An 18,444-nucleotide genomic window follows, 5' to 3' on the forward strand; every position below is an offset into this window, starting at 1 on the left:
TGCCTACGGAATGCAGCCCGCAGGCAGAGGTACGTTATAATAATAAAAAGAAAGTATGTATAACTTTTCTTCTTTACTTTTGTTGCATCGAGAGAGAAAATGAAATGTCTATGTAAATATTTTAATTTGTTACACGAAACTGCATGTCTCTTTGAATCATTGGGGACATTAAAGTTGATATATTAATTCGTCGACTAATAGTCTAGGGGCAAATTGGGGGTTTCATGGCCGATTGAGCTCCATCGAGATTTTACAAGTGTCTTTTGTGTATTTTGACCCGCTGAATCCGAATCTTCGACATGATATTCCGAATTTTTAAGCAGGAACTTGTTATTAACAATTTAATTGTTTAAATGCTCATAACTAATGAACTTATGAAGATACTTCCTTTTTTCAAATCATGTTTTGTTTCTTAAAAAAAAAAAAAACAAACCAAACAAACTTTGAAAATTAAAATCCAATCCATTGGAAGCCGAGATATTGCAAATTTATTATTAAAAAATAACAATTGATAAAATTGATAAAAAATAACTATAACAGATATTATAGCTTTGTTTTTGCTCAACGTAAAAATATTTAAAGTCCCTTATTTTAGAGCTATGATTATAAGCTTTAAAATGAATTTTGAAAATTAAATTTGATCAATTTTTGACAAAGTAGTATAAGTTTGAAGTATACAACTTAGGTTTAAAACCAATTGAGTTTGTTTATAACGATTTTTCGGTGGTATAAGATCAAAAAATTTAGTATCATGTTAGAGAGGACTACAGTACAATGAAAAACGAGTATTTTGAGCTTTACTAAACTCATTTTGCGCTTAACTCACACCAGGAGTGTCGCTCGTTCGCAAGTGTACTCGCACTTTGGAATATTAATAATATATCTACCAAAAAATAACATCTACGAGTCTGGTAGATCTCAAATTGTTTTAATTACTTACTTACTTACTCCGTGGCGTTACAACCCTTCGTGGGTTTTAGCCTACTAGACAACATGCCTCCATTGTTTTCTGTCTTGAGCAACTTCCATCCAATTCTCCACACCATAGTGCTTAGGTCTCCTGCTATATTATCTCGCCACCGGAGACGAGGGCGTCCGCGCGGTTTCCTTCCAGTTGGTACTTTCTCCCACACCAGTCTTACTGTTCGTTCGTCAGAACGTCTTCTGAGGTGTCCTGCCCATTGGACTCTTCTGGACTTTATTTCTTTTATGATGATGGCATCTGGGTAAAGTTCTTCGAGGTCTTTGTTACTTCTTATCCTATATTGTCCTGATGCTTCATCCAACACAGGGCCAAAAATCTTCATTAGGATTTTTCTTTCCCAAACACAGTCTCTCTTCGTTTGCCTTTGTTATCGTCCACGTTTCGCTTCCATGCATCACAACGGGTCGTATGATTGTTTTATAGAACTGTATCTTCGTAAGTCTTGTTAGTTGTTTCGATTTTATAAGGTTTTGGAGGACAAAAAGACATCTGTTGCCGGCCTGGATCCTATTGTTTATTTCCTGTGATCCGTGTTCATTAATTGTTTCTATAATAATAATTGAGATTATAGTCTCATAGTGCCCTCTGATATCTCGTATATTGCTATACGTTCATTAATACTGAAGATACTGCCCTTTTGGTAGTTGCCTTGTTTGTTTTTTTATATCTTACTACAGTGCTAGTCAAAAGTCCATTCCCCCCTCGTATCTGTTGAACGGTCATACTTATAATAGTGAAATTTGGAGGGAGATGATAAACAGACGTAGGCTCCTTAACTAGTCATAACAAGTTAATAGTAACAGATGACGTTACAGCGCCACTGTGACTGATAATTTTAAATGGGACCTTATGGCAAGTGATACCTCGTTGAAAAGTATTGAAAATACCTATTCAATTATACTAATTTTATTTGAGTTTAAGCTCATTTTGATGAATAAATTAAATAAATACTAAACTTGTAGTTTCGCATTTAATTAATAAATATTGAAACCTCCGCCTCAGGTAACTTGTCAAAAAGTTGACCACTATTTAAATGGGAATAAGCCGCAAATAAGATTAAAATTTATTGACGTTTCAATTTCCACTTCGTCTCAAAAATTTGAGAACGATTTTGGTGGATTTTGGCCTTCTTTTTTTTTCTATCTTAATATAATCCTTATCCCCTCTCCAATAACAACGGAGAGATGATGTAATTCCGGCGCTGGGGTTTTCATTACTGACAGACAGACAGAATAAGCAAATTATATATACATCGATGAGTGCGTCAAGACCCGGTAAAATAACTCAGAAGATGGAAAACACAATATGTTGTGAAATAAAAAGAGATGAAACTAGTAGAAGTGGGAAATTATCGATAGAAACCTATAATCTACATAACATTACCACTATCAGTAGTTTCTCACTTTTATGGCTTCAGTATAACGTTGAACATTAACGAACATCTACGAACTCCTCTTGGAGCGGACACGGATACAGAATTTAAAAAAATTACGTACAATAGACTGAATTATCGATCGTGCTGGTGTCGGCTTATTTGGAAACATATTTACAAATTTGTTGTCTAATCATGTTGTCAAAAACTCTTCTCGATGTGTTTGATCGTTTGATGTTTTGCTGCCGCAGCTGGTATCCTACTCGCACGCAACTCACTTCATAAAAGAGTCGCGTTGACAACTCCAGTGTTGTCAATTGTGGTGAAAATTATTACTTATACAGATTTTAAAAAAAGTGAAGAATTGATATCAACACGAAGAATTAGGTATTTATTGACGATTTTGACGATAAACAATCTTCATCGGTTTATTTTTCATTTAAAACTGATGACTGTTAAACTGGAAATACAATAAATCCGTAAATTTTATATTTTGCGCAAGCGCATCAACTAGGTCAATTTCAAATTACTGTATTTTAGCGAAAACTGCATCTAAATGAGTTTAGTATAGCTCAAAATGTTCGTTTTTCATTGTACTATAGTCCCCATTAATATGATACTAATTTTTTTGATCTCATACCACCAAAAAATCGTTATAAACAAATTCGATTGTTTTTTACACCTAAATTATATATTTTAAACTTATATAACTATGTCAAAAATCGATAAAATTTAAATTTTCAAAATTCATTTTAAAGTTTATAATTATAGCAAGCAAAGTTATAAGCCAAAATGTCTGATATAGTCGATAATTTGTTATTTATTTTTTACCACTAATAACGGTTTATAACGGTCTATGTTATTCCCAATTCCCAGTCTCCACTGTGTTCTATTTTGGCATACTTCTTCATTTAGCGCACTTTCTGCAATTTCACCGTCGATACCCTCTCTAAAACTTATTCGTGGTCTATCTCTTCTACCTCTTCTTTATTCTGCTTAGTCTAGTATTTGATTTGTTAACGGATCTTCTCCCATTATCTGAACCACTTCAGTCGTTTGTATTTTACGTGGTCAATCAGAATCAATGTATTTTCAACGTTCATAAATCTCCGGATATAAATCATTGATCTTCCAGCTGACCTTCTCCAGAAGTCCATTTCAGTGGCTCCAAAAGTGTTTTGTGTGTTTTAGTTTTTAGTGGCTAAACTTTGCAACCATATGTGACAATACTTTGTATATTGCTCTGGTATATCCTTTTTTGTTTTCATTGAAGATATTTTTGCGTCACAAAATTTTTGCCCATTCATGACTTTATGACTTTTCTTCGTCGCATATTTCTGTAATTCACAGGGTCCCATCATCTGTCAGTTCATGCCGAATATTTGTACGTTTAGTTATATTGTGTATGTTCACCATCATTATAAATGAGATGATAAAAGATGAAGGTGTTGTTTGTTATACTACCTAAAATAGAAAAAAAAACTTATTTACATTGTAAATCGTTATTTAATTAAAAAGTTTATAAATAATTATCACTAAATAACGTTATTTTTAGCGGTCGTATAAGTCTGCATTTGGTAAAAACCACGACACTTGTTAATACTTCTTTTTAATAGAACTGTTAACACCTTTTGTAAAGTTTTCGTTTTTTGTTACAGATTATGCTAAAATTTCTTCTGGTGGCAGCATGTACGATATACAATTCAATTATTATTCAGGGTAAGTTCATATTGTTTGCTTTTACTTAATTTTATAATTGCATAAACAACAAAGTCATAAAAGACATTTCGAAAACTATTTTCTTGTGTTATTTTTCTTCTATAATTCGTCTTTAAATTCTTCTAATAATTTAATTTTTATCTCTCTGTTAATAATGATAATTCAGACATGGTATATTACAGTTTAAGATTGTGTACAGTGCTAGCGAAAAGTTCCCTTCCCGCCTCGTATCTTTTGAACGGTGATACTTCTTATAGATGGTATTACAGAGCCACTGTGATCGATATTCGGTCATAATAATTTTGTTTGAGTTTAAGCTCATTTTAATGAATAAATGAAATAAATACTAATATTATATATGTTTCGCATTTAATTTGAGCATATTTTCGCTCGATATTCTTCCAATGTTATTTTTATTGGTCTGAATAGCTTTGTTAATTTGTCGTGGTTTTTCATTTCACAATTTATTTTTCTCAGTGCAGTCAAAGGCTTGTTCGAAATCTACGATAAGGATGTGTAGTTCTGTGTTGTACTCATTTCATTTCTCTATTCTGTTTTCTAGCCTACAGGCATATCTTCTCTGACTATCCTCTGATCCCATACTATGATAAATGATCGTAGAGATTTCGTCTGGAGCAGGTGCTTTTTTTCTGCTTCATTTTTTGACTTTTAGAGATATTCTTCATAGAATAGAATAGAATAGAATTTAGTTAGAGAATATACAAAAATAGTTTTATTTTTGATAAGTCAAAGAAATAATACCAATTTTTACATACATACATATAAAATGTTTGCGAATTTAAATACATATTACAAACAGATATTTAATATTAACAATTTAATAAACGACAAACACACTAAATAAAAATATAAAAACATGAAATATCGTCAGAATAGGCAAATACCCTGACCAAACTAGTACTATTGTGTAAAATATGTACTTAGGTACCCCGTTTTTTAATAGAAACAATGTTTTAAAAAATGTGATTTGATTTTAAGCTTAAACGATAATAAGTGAAGACTTTTTACTTCATCTGGTAAAAAGTTCTAATTCCAGAAATAAAGGTTTACCCTGTCCCCTATACTCTGCTCTTGCAAGTATCTTCACTACTCTGTTTTGCAGTTTAAAAATTCCATCTGCGTGATAAGAATTAGTCCAAACAGTTATTCCGTACTGTAGATGGCTATGGAATAATGCAAAGTAGCACATTCTAAGGGTACTTTTAGGAATCATATAAACCAAGTTGCGTATTAAAAATATACTTGTAGCAAGTCTAGAACTCAAGTAATCTGTATGAACACTCCAATCCAAATTATCATCTAGAAAGATTCCTAATAGTTTAACACTATTTCTTGTATAAACTAGTATATCATTATGTATAAACTAGTTTTTTGCTTTCTGGGTATCACTATCTATTTTAATTTTTAAATTATGCTGATTAATATCAGTATTAATGAGAGTTGTATCATCTGAGAAGAAAACTCATTTTATAGGAAAAGTGTAGTGAAATAAATCGTTCAGATAAAAAAGAAACAAAGGTCCTAATATTGAACTTTGAGGAACCCCATATTCGACAGTGTTAAACTCAGAATAGCTGTTATTAAGAAGAACTATTTTACTGTTTTCTATTTGTTAAGTATGCTCTAAATAGATTAAGAGTATTTCCCCTAATACCGTATTTATGCATTTTTTCCAACAGTAATTCATGCGAAACAAAGTCAAAAGCTTTGGATAAGTCACACAATGTCAAAGACACAAAATGACATTCCTCCAAGCCATCAACTATATCTCTCACAATTTTCTGTATAGCTAGTGTAGTGCTACAATTTTATCTAAAGCCATCTTGATTACAGTGAAGTATTTTGTGTTTTTCTAGATATTCTATCAAACGAACATTTAGAATACTCTCAAAAATTTTGCTGTAAATGGGAATGATTGAGATGGAACGATAATTTCCAATTTCATCTAACGCTCCCTTTTTGAACACTGGTAGTTTTTTTCTTACTTTTAATACATCTGGAAAAATCCCTTCAGTAATACAATTATTATGTATAATTAATTTGTCAATAATTACATCGATTGTTTCCACAATTATTTTTTGGTTTAAGAAATAAAAATCAGTGCAGTGTGAATTTTTTAATCTATGCAAAACATTCCTGATTTTAGTATCACCAAATTGGTAATAAAAATAAAGAGTCGCAAGGAGAGTGTACATCCCTAAAAAAAATATGTGGCTACATTTTCGTTTCTGGAATTACAAGAACTTCTAATATGTCTAGCTACTGAAGTAAAGTAATTATTGAAATCGTTTGATGTAATCGATCTTGGACGGACTTTTTTATTTTGAAATTTATTTCTGTGATAATTTATAACTTTCCAACTGCCACGAGATATATTTTCTGAATTGGAAAAGAAATTCTCAGAAGCCAGTTTTTTCTTTAATGATATTGTTGATTTATAGTGCTTGTTCAACTTTTTATACTCACTATATCCCTTTGTAACATCAGCAATTATCTTGACTGTGGAAAAATTTTCTCGCATTACTATTAGCTTATCATCAAACCAAGAAATTGGAGCTTTACTATGAGTTCGTGATTATTTTATTGGAAAATTAATTTCAGTTAACTTTACGAGTACATACATTTCGGTAATAAATTGAGCTAATTCTGTTGCTGTTTTGAGAGAAACAACTGAAGCCCAGTCACCGTTATTTAACGACTGTTTTATCAGGATGCCGTTACTTGTTATATGTCTTCTGTATGTATTAGCACTATGACTTTTTCAGATTTTGTTTTTAAGTAGAGAAATTGAGCAAGATGATCAGAAATACATGGGTCCACAATTCCACAACCAACTATTTCACTGCTTATATTTGTTAAGGTGTTATTTAAACAAGTTGCTGATCTATGTGTGATTTTAGTAAATTCATTAATATTTATGGTTAAGCCAAAAGTAGAAATTAGATCACGGAAACTGTTTAGTTCATTAGAAGCTTTTTTTGAAATCACTGTTGAAATCTCCAATTATTATTATTTCTAAAAAATTAACACGGCAAAACACCAATAACTTTTCAAATAGATCTAGAAAAAATTATAAAATTCCCTTTTCCGGTTCTATACACTTACTAAAATAGTTTTAATATCTATAATTTCTAATGCATAAAATTCACCCTCATTTTCACATGATATATCATTTAAGCAAATTGGTCGTGTAGAGATTTTATTATCGCTAAAAATTGCATATGCTGGGGTTATCTCGTTATCTATTCATTTATGGCATATTCTTCTTCCTTTGGGTTTACGTTATTTTCATGTAGTTAGGCGAAGTGTTTACCATATTCTTATGTAGATTTTAACCACTAACCTACATTTCCTTTGCTTTAATATAGGCAAATAGTTCAGCACTATCTTTGCTATTATCTTGCGAATCTTGTCACCATTCATGCACCTACTATCTTTTTGTTTTTACACCATTTGTCTGCTTCTTTTTTCCCTTTTATTCGTTTGGGCGATTTTTTTAGTTGTTATGGCTATATACTGTGGCTTTGGTGTTTTTAATATAGTTAAATTTAATTTTATTATCCCACTTTATTTCATTGTTAATTCAATATTTTTAGCCTTTCCGATGGTTCAAGAATCTCAAGGCATTTACACAATAACAGCAGAAGATATAAGTTCCTCCAGCTCAGAATCAAAGGAAACATTCACAGATAACTGGAACTACAAGTTGGAACATAGTAAAGTACCCATTTTGGCGAACATCGTTCGGAATCATACTCTTCCACCACCGGGCAATGGCAGTGTAAGTATGTATTATTTTGATTGCCATTTTAAAAATTTTTAAGTATGTTTTTATTTAAGAAACTAGATCGAAAATCAATTTACCAACTTTTACAAAATTTATTATTGCTCAATAGCAGTTATTCTCAAAATACATCTTTAGTTATTAAAATTATACACAATCAATATCAATTATATCGGTGAGAGTCATGCCTTTGTAGCTTCTACCAGTCTCTATCCGCAGTGTAAAAATCATTATTGTAAAGGCATGTTTTTTAAATCTCATTCTATTTCATCTGTATTCTTCCTTTTTCATTATTTTATGCCAATATAATATTTTTTCATTTCCCTAGTTCATCTTCTTTTAATTTTTATGTGTAATATTTGTCATTGCACATATATAGGAAGTCCTATAGATAGATAGTTAGTTAACTAGCGAACCATCTCGACATCGAGTTTTTTAAATGAAATTTTTATTTTGCGAGAAAAATTAAGAGATCAATACAAACAATATAAGCAAGAATATACATAACATTCATCAATAATAATGCAAGTAAAAAGTGTATTAAATATCACGAAATATTTCGTCGAAAACAATGTTTTTTGTTACAATGTTATCATTTAGCAGTTAATTTTGCATGCTGATCACGAATCCGGTGTCAGATTTGCTCTATCTTGACGTTTTATGCGCGTTTCGGGTCACTTCCGGTGTCGGATCGCAACCGGAAGTACATATTTAGATTCGTCTCGACGAGACCTTTCGATCCATATATACATTGTGGGGTCTAAAACTTAAAGTAAATTTTAACTTCCGGTCATCTCAAAACCGAAAGTGAATTTTTGTACCAAAAGTATATCTTGACAATCTCACACGTAATACTAATAATATTCCGAAAAAATATTTTAATTATCTAATATGGTTTTTGAGTAAAGTGGTGGACAAGAAAAGGGCTTAGCGTTTTAGTATATAAGATTTAGACATTACAAAATATGGAACAATACATTAAAAATCTTTCAACATTAGATTTGTTCTTAGAAAGATTAATATAGATCAAGCTCTGTATTCTCTTAATGGAGAGAAGATAGAACGTGTAAACCTATTTAAATAACTTGGCAACTAGTTAACTGTAAATTGTGACTGTGATAAAGAGATAATACCCAGGATCAAAATATCACGTAAGGCTTTTATGACCTGGAAACCTGTTTTATGTAACAGAAACCTGTCGATGCATATTCGCAAGAAAGTCCTGAAATGTTAAGTGTGGTCTATCCTATTACATGGTTGTGAGTCATGGACATTAAAAACCGCAATGCTAAACAAATTAACAGCATTCGAAATGTGGTGCTATCACGGATCCTAAAAATATGTTCTTAAAATGATGAATTCAAAACGCCTGTCCATAAACATCATAAAGAGAAAAAAAAAATAGAATACTTCTGTCTCTCCATATAATTAGATTAATTACCATCTAATTCGCCTTTTAATATAAGGAAAGTAGAGAGAAAGAGTTGGATTGGTCGAAAGAAACTTTGATGACGGCGTTATATTACGCAAAGGTGTGGGTCCACAGTAGAAGAATTATTTTGGGCAGCAGCCACTAGAGAAAGGTTTCATGAAATTGTAAATATGATGACGGCCAATGTCTGAATACAGCCAAGGCACGTAAAGAAGAAAATGCCGTCTGGCTCATCCTGGCTTTCTTTCCGAAAATCAAGAGCGATGACTAAAGAAAATGCTAACGTATGTTTCGAGACAAAGAAGAATCAGATCTCCATCATAATTTAAGAAAGAAGTGAACTTTCTCCTTTTTCCTGTGAGTCATACGCCATCTACCTCTCTCCAGATTTCAGTCTTCATTTTTCTTCAGTCTTCAGTCTTCCGGACTGTCTCCTGAAAAACAAGAATAACATCAAAAGAAAATAGAAACGTGCATTTAGAAAGCAGGAACAAAAAGAGAAAGATCTTCATCATGGAAGAAAGAAGAGAACTTTCTTCTTATGCCTCTTGTTTTTATATGATGATGGAAGTCTTCATCTTTTCCTTCTTTCTCTTGAAATGTAGCTTAGGATTTTCTTTAGTAGTCGCTGTCCAAGTCGTTAGTGTTTTCTTTCTTTGATTCTCTAATTTATTCTTTCTGTGCCGCTGAGAAATCTCTTCATTTCTCCATTACTTTTTCGAAATTTGACATGATCCTTTAAGTTAATCGAAAGCGAGGACATCTTCCCTTTTACCTTTTTCTCTTTTCAAGATAGTCCAGCATTCTGTCATACGTTTTTTCCACCTAAACCATAATAAAAAATGTCTAAAAACCCCAAAACATTTGAAAATACTGTGTAGTATGTAATTTTGTATAGACTTGTAACATGTTTATCCGTTTTTCTTCTGGCTTTACATGCTTTTCTTAGTAAACTTTATAATATAAATAAATACAGAAGTGGCAAAAATATAAGCCAGCAAACTTCTTCTTGACGGGCTTTACAACTCGGGGTGAATTTTCCACTATAGTCTCCCATCTTCTACGATCTTGCGCTTCCATTTCCCATTGTTGTACCCCAATCCTTGATAAATCAGCTTCAACATCATCCTTCCATCTTTTTTGAGACGGCCTACTGATCTTCTACCGTCTGGTCTCTCAATAAACATTGTCTTTAGCACTTTGCCTTTCTTTGAACTTACCACATGACCTGCCCATCTTATTCGGTTAGGTTTTATTTGTCTGACGATATTTTCAGTACCATAGAGTGTCACCAAATCAGCGTTGCGGTGCCTTGTCCACTCTCCTGTCAATTCATCTCTTTGGGGTCCAAGTATCATTCTAAGAACCTTGCTTTCAAATAGTAGCAGTATAAGCTGATATTTATTAATCAGAGCGGTTAGCGGCTAATATAGTAGCCATCTCACAAATGAATATTTGGAAAGGTATTTCGCAAAACATGTTCTCTTCTTGTGTTTATGGACCTGTTTTTATCATGTTACAGTGATAAAAAATTAAATTATCTAAAAGAAAAAACAATATGCCCTTTAAAAGCTTAATAGACCAATCTTTTAAGTGGCGCAATCTATGGGATATTGAAAAATTAACGTAATTTCTTCTTTGCGCATATTATATAACAATATTATAAAATTTTAATTGCATCTGCTAAAGAATATCTGGGAAACAAAATTATAAATTTTTATTTGTATCTAGTAAACATGTATAATATTATTATGTCTCAAAAGTAATTAGACTAAGTAGGAAATATTTTGAGAAGACACGACGTCCAATATTTTGCTAAATCATTTTTTACTCGCATGCTAATAATATAGGTGTCAAATATCATAATTTTGATAATTTATTATTATTTATGTATCGTTTATTTCACCAATTCAAATAACATCTTTTTTTGTCTATTTTAGGCCCGATTGCTGTGGGAATACGATCAAGAGAAATCCTCGCATTTGCCGCAATTCTTTGATAAAGCATTAAAATTGTTAAATTTGAAACAAGTTGCATTTGAAATTGAAAATTCGGTTATGTCAAAGGTTTCTTGTACAGCATGTAAAGCAGGTAAAATGTTTTTTAATAGTGTCAGTCTTAATAGTTATAGAAATTTGTTTTAAAACAGTATACATATACACTTCTTATTATAAATATTTCATATTACCTACTGTTTTAAAATAATCAAATTAACAAATCATTAACCAAATTGAGCTACAATCTTTAATGTCACCATTCTTCTCTCCAGTTATTATTATTTTAACAGATTATTTTTATTTACATTACTGAACATTTTGAATTTTTAGGAGCAGGTTTACTTCAGCACTACACGAGAATAGGCAAATCCGAAAAAGAAATCAAAAAAACTATCTATCAGTTCTGCGTCAATTTAAAACTCCAATCACCAAGAGTTTGTGAAGGAATTACAGAACTGTTTGCGGGAGAGGTCATTTACGTTCTCAGCAAAGTCAAAATCGGTAAGTAATGAATTATAAGTAAGTATTATTTCTGGAATTGATAGATATTTTCGACACCATGGACTGATATACGAGGCCCTTCCCATATCAGTTGGCCCAACGTTAGATTGATAAGAAAATTAAATTTTAGAGAACAAAAATAAAAGCGCAGCGTAAATTTTAGAGGTTTTAATGCATCAAACAACATTTTTGAATTTCCTAATTATAGAAAATATTTTATAACGTAATGAAAACTATTGATTAAACAGAATAATAGTAAATTAAAAAAAAACGCATAGAATATTTAATATTAACAAAAAAAAAATGTGAAAGTTTTGCACTTAGTTACATCCCCTTTATTTTTAATGACATCCACACCACAACTCTTTGAGGCATAGTTTTTACCAAGTTCTGACAAAAATCTAATGTAAACGAATCCCATATTTCTTGCAATTTTTCCTTCAATTCGTTGATGGACCTGGCAAGGTATTTTCTCAAAGCTTTTTTCATTTCGCGCCACAAAGTCTCTATCGTAGACAAGTCGGGACTGTTAGAAACCCATTCCAGAAGTGGTATGCCATGGTCTTCAATCAATTTTAAACTCTTTTTGAATTAAAAGACAAAATCTTCCGCTGATGATAAATGGTGTTCCATAATCGGTAAAAGAGATTCTTCTAAAAATTCAAATATTTGTCCGTGTTTACAATTCCATCGATAAAATGTAACTTTCCCACACCTTTAGACGACATGCTGCCTAAGATCATGACGGATGCAGGAAATTTGACTTTTCTTTTCAGACAGTCTCCAACACACACTTCAAATCTAGACTCATCACTCCATTGTATTGAATCCCATTGCGACTGAGTCCAATCTTTATGCTCCTTTGACCATCTAGTCTATTTTTCTTTTATTGTAATGTTAAAAATGGTTTTTCCTTAGCCTAAAATAAAACGAAATTTATTAAAAACGATTCGTACTAATTTTTTCAACTATAAAACTTACTTTGTAAGTACTAAATCTTAATTAGTGGTCTTCTCGGTGATATGTTGATATAGAAACGTGTCTTCCAATAACGTCACTTCATAAAACGCTTAACTCAATATAATTTGCTCGTCAATTTTTCACTATAATGCGTCTTAATGTACTTCGATCTGCTTCGGTTATTTTAGTTTCGTTTATTTCTAGGTTTTGTGACGATCGAACCTGTATTTTTGTATCTTCTGACTATATTTCTTACACCATAGCGTGACAATTGAGACCTATTCGCGATCTTCGAATTGGATTTTCCAGAATTAAAAAACCTAATAATGATTGAACAAATTTTCTCATCGATAACTTTACCTCGACCCATTGTACAATCCACGGCAAAAAGCTTTAAAATACTACAAAGTACATTTGACATTAACTGACTATAACATATTATTGTTTTGATGTAATTTTTCCATAGCTACCTCTGGATTTAACGTAATTATGAAAAAATCAACGTATGTTGACATACAGTTAATTCATAGCCAGGGCACAGAATAAATATACTCCATTCGCTTAGCTCGGCCATATTTTGACAGATTCATTGTCGGAAACCTACAACACAACAATTCCTACGTCTCAGTATTAATCGCTCAAGTATCCTACTATTGCAGACTTCTTTCTTTAAAAAAAGAAGAATAATTATTCTAAATAGTGGAAGTGTATACTAAACCCATAAATTTTGGGTAGTATATATTTAAAAGATATATTTTAGTTGTTATAATTTAACATAACTATTTATTATATGGTGCAGATAAATAAATATTGATTGTCGGTAATTCGCAAAGTTCTATTTTATTTACTATTTAGTTTGTTTACTATTAATATTGGCTACGAGTACGGGTGCTTGGTTGTATATTAATTTCCAGCCACTTTTAGTCTGTCAAAAAGTAACTAACTTCGCAAAAAAATGATTACTAAATTCACTAGACAGTTCGGACTGGGAATAGCGAACCGAGTATAACAATCAGAATCATATATACATAATATAATATTAGAAAATCAGAATGCCCACTCTCAGATGCCGCCTTTGAAGTCTGTCAGCACGCGAACGCCATGTTTTAGACGAAAACATATACTCGAATTGAGAAATTTGTGACAAGCTACGACAGAACTGTAATTTAAATTTTTAGAGATTAATAAGTTAGTACATTTGAAAGTACGAATAAAATAGTGCATATTATGTCTGTAGTTGCCGTAAATAAATTAAACCGGGTTAATTTGTCTATGCACACCAGAAAAAATGTCACTGAACAGCACTGGTTCCGACTAAAACATGGCTGATTCAGTCTGCGCGAACGAGATGCGCGTACTTATTTTTTCAAGCAGAGTGGGCATTTTGATTGTTTATTATTCTGTGGCCAGGGTTTAATGAATTATTTTTATTGTTGAAAATAAATAAAAAACCATAGGGGTAATGTTTTTAATAAATATTAATAAAAATGCCATATTAATTATGGGAACTTATAAAAACATGCAGAGTATAATTTGTTTATGGTAATCGACTTAAACTGCAAATTCCATAGGTGGGCCAACTGATATGGGAAGGGGCTCGTATAAATGACAGTTTTATGGACTTCAAAAATGCGATTTCCATAAACTTTAATTCAATTACAATTTACGCCGTTATTAATCAAAATTCAGATTTGAATGATATGAAATGATTGTAATTTCGAGACGAATCTATTCATGTAAATTTTATTGCATTTGAGTGATATTGCATTTGCCATAAGATGTGTGCGATCTCCTTTGCTTTTAGATCCATTTTAATATTTAAATACTTTATTAAAAAGTTCATAAAATTATAGATAACAAATCATCCAGAAATATAATTCTCAAACAATATATCGCCGATTCGCCTGTGGTCTGTTTTCTTTAAACTTCAATTGTCCTAACAACAACAAACAATCGACCAAATTGAAGTACATACTTCACTTAAAACCTTAAAACAGGCCTAATGGGTATGCAACTTATTATACACCGATGTATCAACTCCTTAATAAATTATATTAATGTACAAACTTTTTTTAATTCGTGAAAAATTGGAGGCCTTTAAGATTTCAATCTACCGACGAATATTACGGATACGTTAGGTTGATCGAATAGGAAATGAATGGTTTTGCATCGAATGAAAAAGAACACAGAAATAACGAAAACACTAAAAATTCGAACGTTACAATATTTCGACAATGTAAAGTGCCATCCAGATAAGTATACCTTTCTACACCATATATTACAGAGCACGATCGTCGGAAGAAGTGGCCGAGGCCAAAGAACATCCTCACTCCGAAATCTCTGAGAGTGGTATCAAGAATTATCAGCTAATCTGTTTCGAGATGCCGTAAACAAAGTTATTATTGCCAATATGATAACCAACGTTTGATAATCGGAAAGGGTACTAAAAGAACAAGAAAGAAGGAAATCTCTTAGGTGTATTTCAGATGTGAAAAATACCGAGCAAAGATCATCACATTTTAAACAATCATATAAACAGACTCTCCAATGACAATTGTATGTGTGGGGAACCATGAATTGAAATATTAATTTAAAATTTTATTTTTGACAAATAAAAGTCTGCTAAATCCAAAAAGAGCGTTTTTCAAGTATTCTTGTAATTATTTTTTCAAGTATATTTCCAATTATACTTCCACGTATTCCTTAAAATAAGCAAAAATATCTCCAATGGAAGTCTGGTCCCACTCGTGACAGACGGGCTACTCACCGCTACACAACCCGATACATTTTAATCGTGGTAACTGCCAAACGCGAAATTGATAAACCTGCGAAACTCAAATAATCGTTAAGTTTTCTGAAATTTCTCAATTATATATTAGATTACAATGAATTTTTATGTTTAGGTCCGGATGAAATATGCAGTTTTGTGATTGGTGATGCTTGCGGTGATATTTACAATCCCTACCACGAGTGGGAAGTTATGTTCCCACCAGTACCAAAGCCTACTGTAATTGAACAAAATGTACCAGAGGTAAGTACGAACTAAACTAATAATCATATATATCATTTTTTAATGGCTTTTGAATTGATTGATCCATTCAGCGTTTGATAATTTCTTCAGCGTTTCTAAATTCTCTACATGTTTATATCTTAAACTTAAATCATATTATTACTAACGATTACTTTGAATCGTCTAATCACTCACCATTACGTATTCTGTGTACCACCTGTCGTACTCTTCTCAGGAATTTGGCATTCAGCAACGACAATAAATATCCAATTAAAACAAAATGAGGTTTACTGATTGCTATATATTCACAGATTTGTTCCACAAAATGAAGGCATGGACATTAACTGTGGCAACAAGATATTTTTAATATATCGTCAGTTTTTTTCGGCCGTTCTGATGACACTATTAAGGTTCAAATCCAAGAATCAAATTCAACTGAGATTAAGATGGGGATAGAAAGCTTCAAACATCAGTCAAAAATCTAATCGAATGGGTAATCTTACCAACAAATTATCTACTGTACAAACGAAAAAACGAAAAAAGAAGTATTGAAGGAAAATACATTTTATGTCACCTCAGGTACCCAACCTGAAGCCCCTCAACATTTCGAATCAACAGAGAAAAAGCCAAAAATTACAGAAGAGAAATACTATTATATAGTTATTACCAACTTAACCTAAATTTACACAGATGCTGACACAGCGAGTGACTCCTCATTCAAAATAGGCTTAAAATCTAAAACTTCCATTGACTTATTATTTAATAAGCAAATTTGGAGACATGGTGTAAACATTAAATGGTCTATAAAATCTTCATATTCCGAACCAACGCCTCCATCTGAGTCAAATATGACTCCGAAGAACATCAGAAGTCCAGTTGGCTTGGAAAATCCAATTACCATTTTAAGCAACAACAAAAGTGAAGTGGAAAACACAAAAATAGTGATAGACAAGCAGGCTATCGAAATTTGCAAATCTAAGAATGCTTTACATTCTCATATTAACTTTACTAAGAAGGATTCTTTGGAATCATCGATAAATCTGGATCCTTTGACCCCATCAAGAGTTATATTAACCAATAACTCGAACAGTCGATATCTTCTAGCAATATTAAGGGAACTAGATATCTTGAAAGCCATTAAACTACATCTTGCTTTTCTACACAACCAACCTGCTTCAGTATGTTACGAAGAATTCACCAACACAAGCGTTAAGCTCTTTTTGGCTTCCGAAGGACTTCCCACTAAGACTGAAGATCTACGTAAAATCGTTCTAAAATTGAACGATGCCTATGGAATTGGTTCAACTGAAGTAGAAGCTGATCTTGCTGCTTTTAGGTCCTTTCTCACTTCGGAAAGAATTATTCACCTGCAAAAATCAAGGGAAAGTCACTGAAACTACTATTCCGTTGCCTCTCCTAAACGAAATTTTTAATAACGCGACGTGTTCCGTGTTAGAAGAAACCTCAAATTATTTTAGTGACGACAACATTAGCATGGTTCTGATTAATATTCATTCTATAAGATATAATAGAATTATATATTATATATTATATCAGAGATTTGGGAAGTTTTTTTTTCTAGAATAAAGGTTAGGGCCTTATTGACGGTAAATAGTTCTGCTGTAAAAATACTTGTCTTAGGAGACATTTTATAGATGGAATATTCATGGGATATCACAAAGCATGCTCCTACTTCATTTATGGTCTTAGATGCGTCCGTGTCTATAAAATGGTAATTTTTGTACTGTGTGAGAACATGGAGAAAGTGAGTTTTAAAAAAAATTGGTATCACGTTATTTTTGTTATATGCTGTAAGTTTAAGGTTACAAAGAGGAGAGGAAACAACCCAAGGGAAACAAATTTATTTCACAGATAGTATAAATGGGAGGTAGATCAATATTAAAATCGAATACGTATCTATTAGCTCGTTCATAGAAAGGTACAGGACTTTTTTGATAGACCTCCTGTAACCTGTTAGCAACAGTATGATGAAGAGCTGGATTTTTTGGGTTAGATTTTATACTCGAGACATACGATAGAGTTAAGTATTTTCTTCTTAGGTTTAAGGGTGGCTCTCCAGTGGACTCTCTCCACAGGATTGGTGCAATATGCTCCTAGAGCATGAATTATTTTTGTTTCTATAGGAATTAGGATTTTCCCCGATACTTGCGGTTACCGAACACTGGCTTGAAGTTAACGAGCCTTTCTTTGTAGAAAAATATACTAAAATTGCTAGGTATGATCGTCCAAGTTCAGCTCATGGTGCCATCCTAATTATTTCTACAAATATGATTTCTCTCCTATAACAAAATATGACTTTCTGTTGAATGAATCCTTTTTTGAGTTTCCATTGGTTTATAACAAGAATTTTAATCTTTGCATTTACTTATAGATCACCTGATTATTTCACGGAACTATTTTTTCCTGTTACCTGTTAAATTTGATAGACGACCTGCCCAATAAAAGTAGAAAGATTCTTTGTAGTGACTTGAATATTAATTACGCTGTTGCTTGTGCTTGTTTAACAATGCCCATTAATTCTCCTACAAGAATTACTAAAACAACATCTACCATAATTAATTATATTGTCTCAGATTTCTCACTCCTTTATGTACGCTCTACAATTATTAATGCGGGACTTTCTGATCATGAAGTAGTATATA

The 18,444-nt window shown here is 32.0% G+C and overlaps 1 protein-coding gene across 5 annotated transcripts in view; it reads left to right on the forward strand.

Annotated features, from left to right (window-relative positions):
• LOC140451378 (sphingomyelin phosphodiesterase) overlaps positions 1–18,444 on the forward strand; it is a 111,157-nt gene that overhangs the window by 52,943 nt on the left and 39,770 nt on the right. For 4 of the 5 annotated variants that reach the window (XM_072545143.1, XM_072545147.1, XM_072545146.1 and 1 more), the window contains exons 2-6: positions 4,016–4,076; positions 7,694–7,878; positions 11,254–11,404; positions 11,641–11,811; positions 15,675–15,802. In XM_072545143.1, the coding sequence (XP_072401244.1) occupies positions 4,019–4,076; positions 7,694–7,878; positions 11,254–11,404; positions 11,641–11,811; positions 15,675–15,802 (693 nt within the window). In that variant the 5' untranslated portion in view covers positions 4,016–4,018. Of the gene's footprint in view, positions 1–4,015; positions 4,077–7,693; positions 7,883–11,253; positions 11,405–11,640; positions 11,812–15,674; positions 15,803–18,444 lie in introns of those variants that run through there. The other variant, XM_072545148.1, reaches the window with a different exon arrangement.

This window comes from Diabrotica undecimpunctata, chromosome 9 (assembly GCF_040954645.1).
Source record: "Diabrotica undecimpunctata isolate CICGRU chromosome 9, icDiaUnde3, whole genome shotgun sequence".
NCBI lineage: Eukaryota > Metazoa > Arthropoda > Insecta > Coleoptera > Chrysomelidae > Diabrotica > Diabrotica undecimpunctata.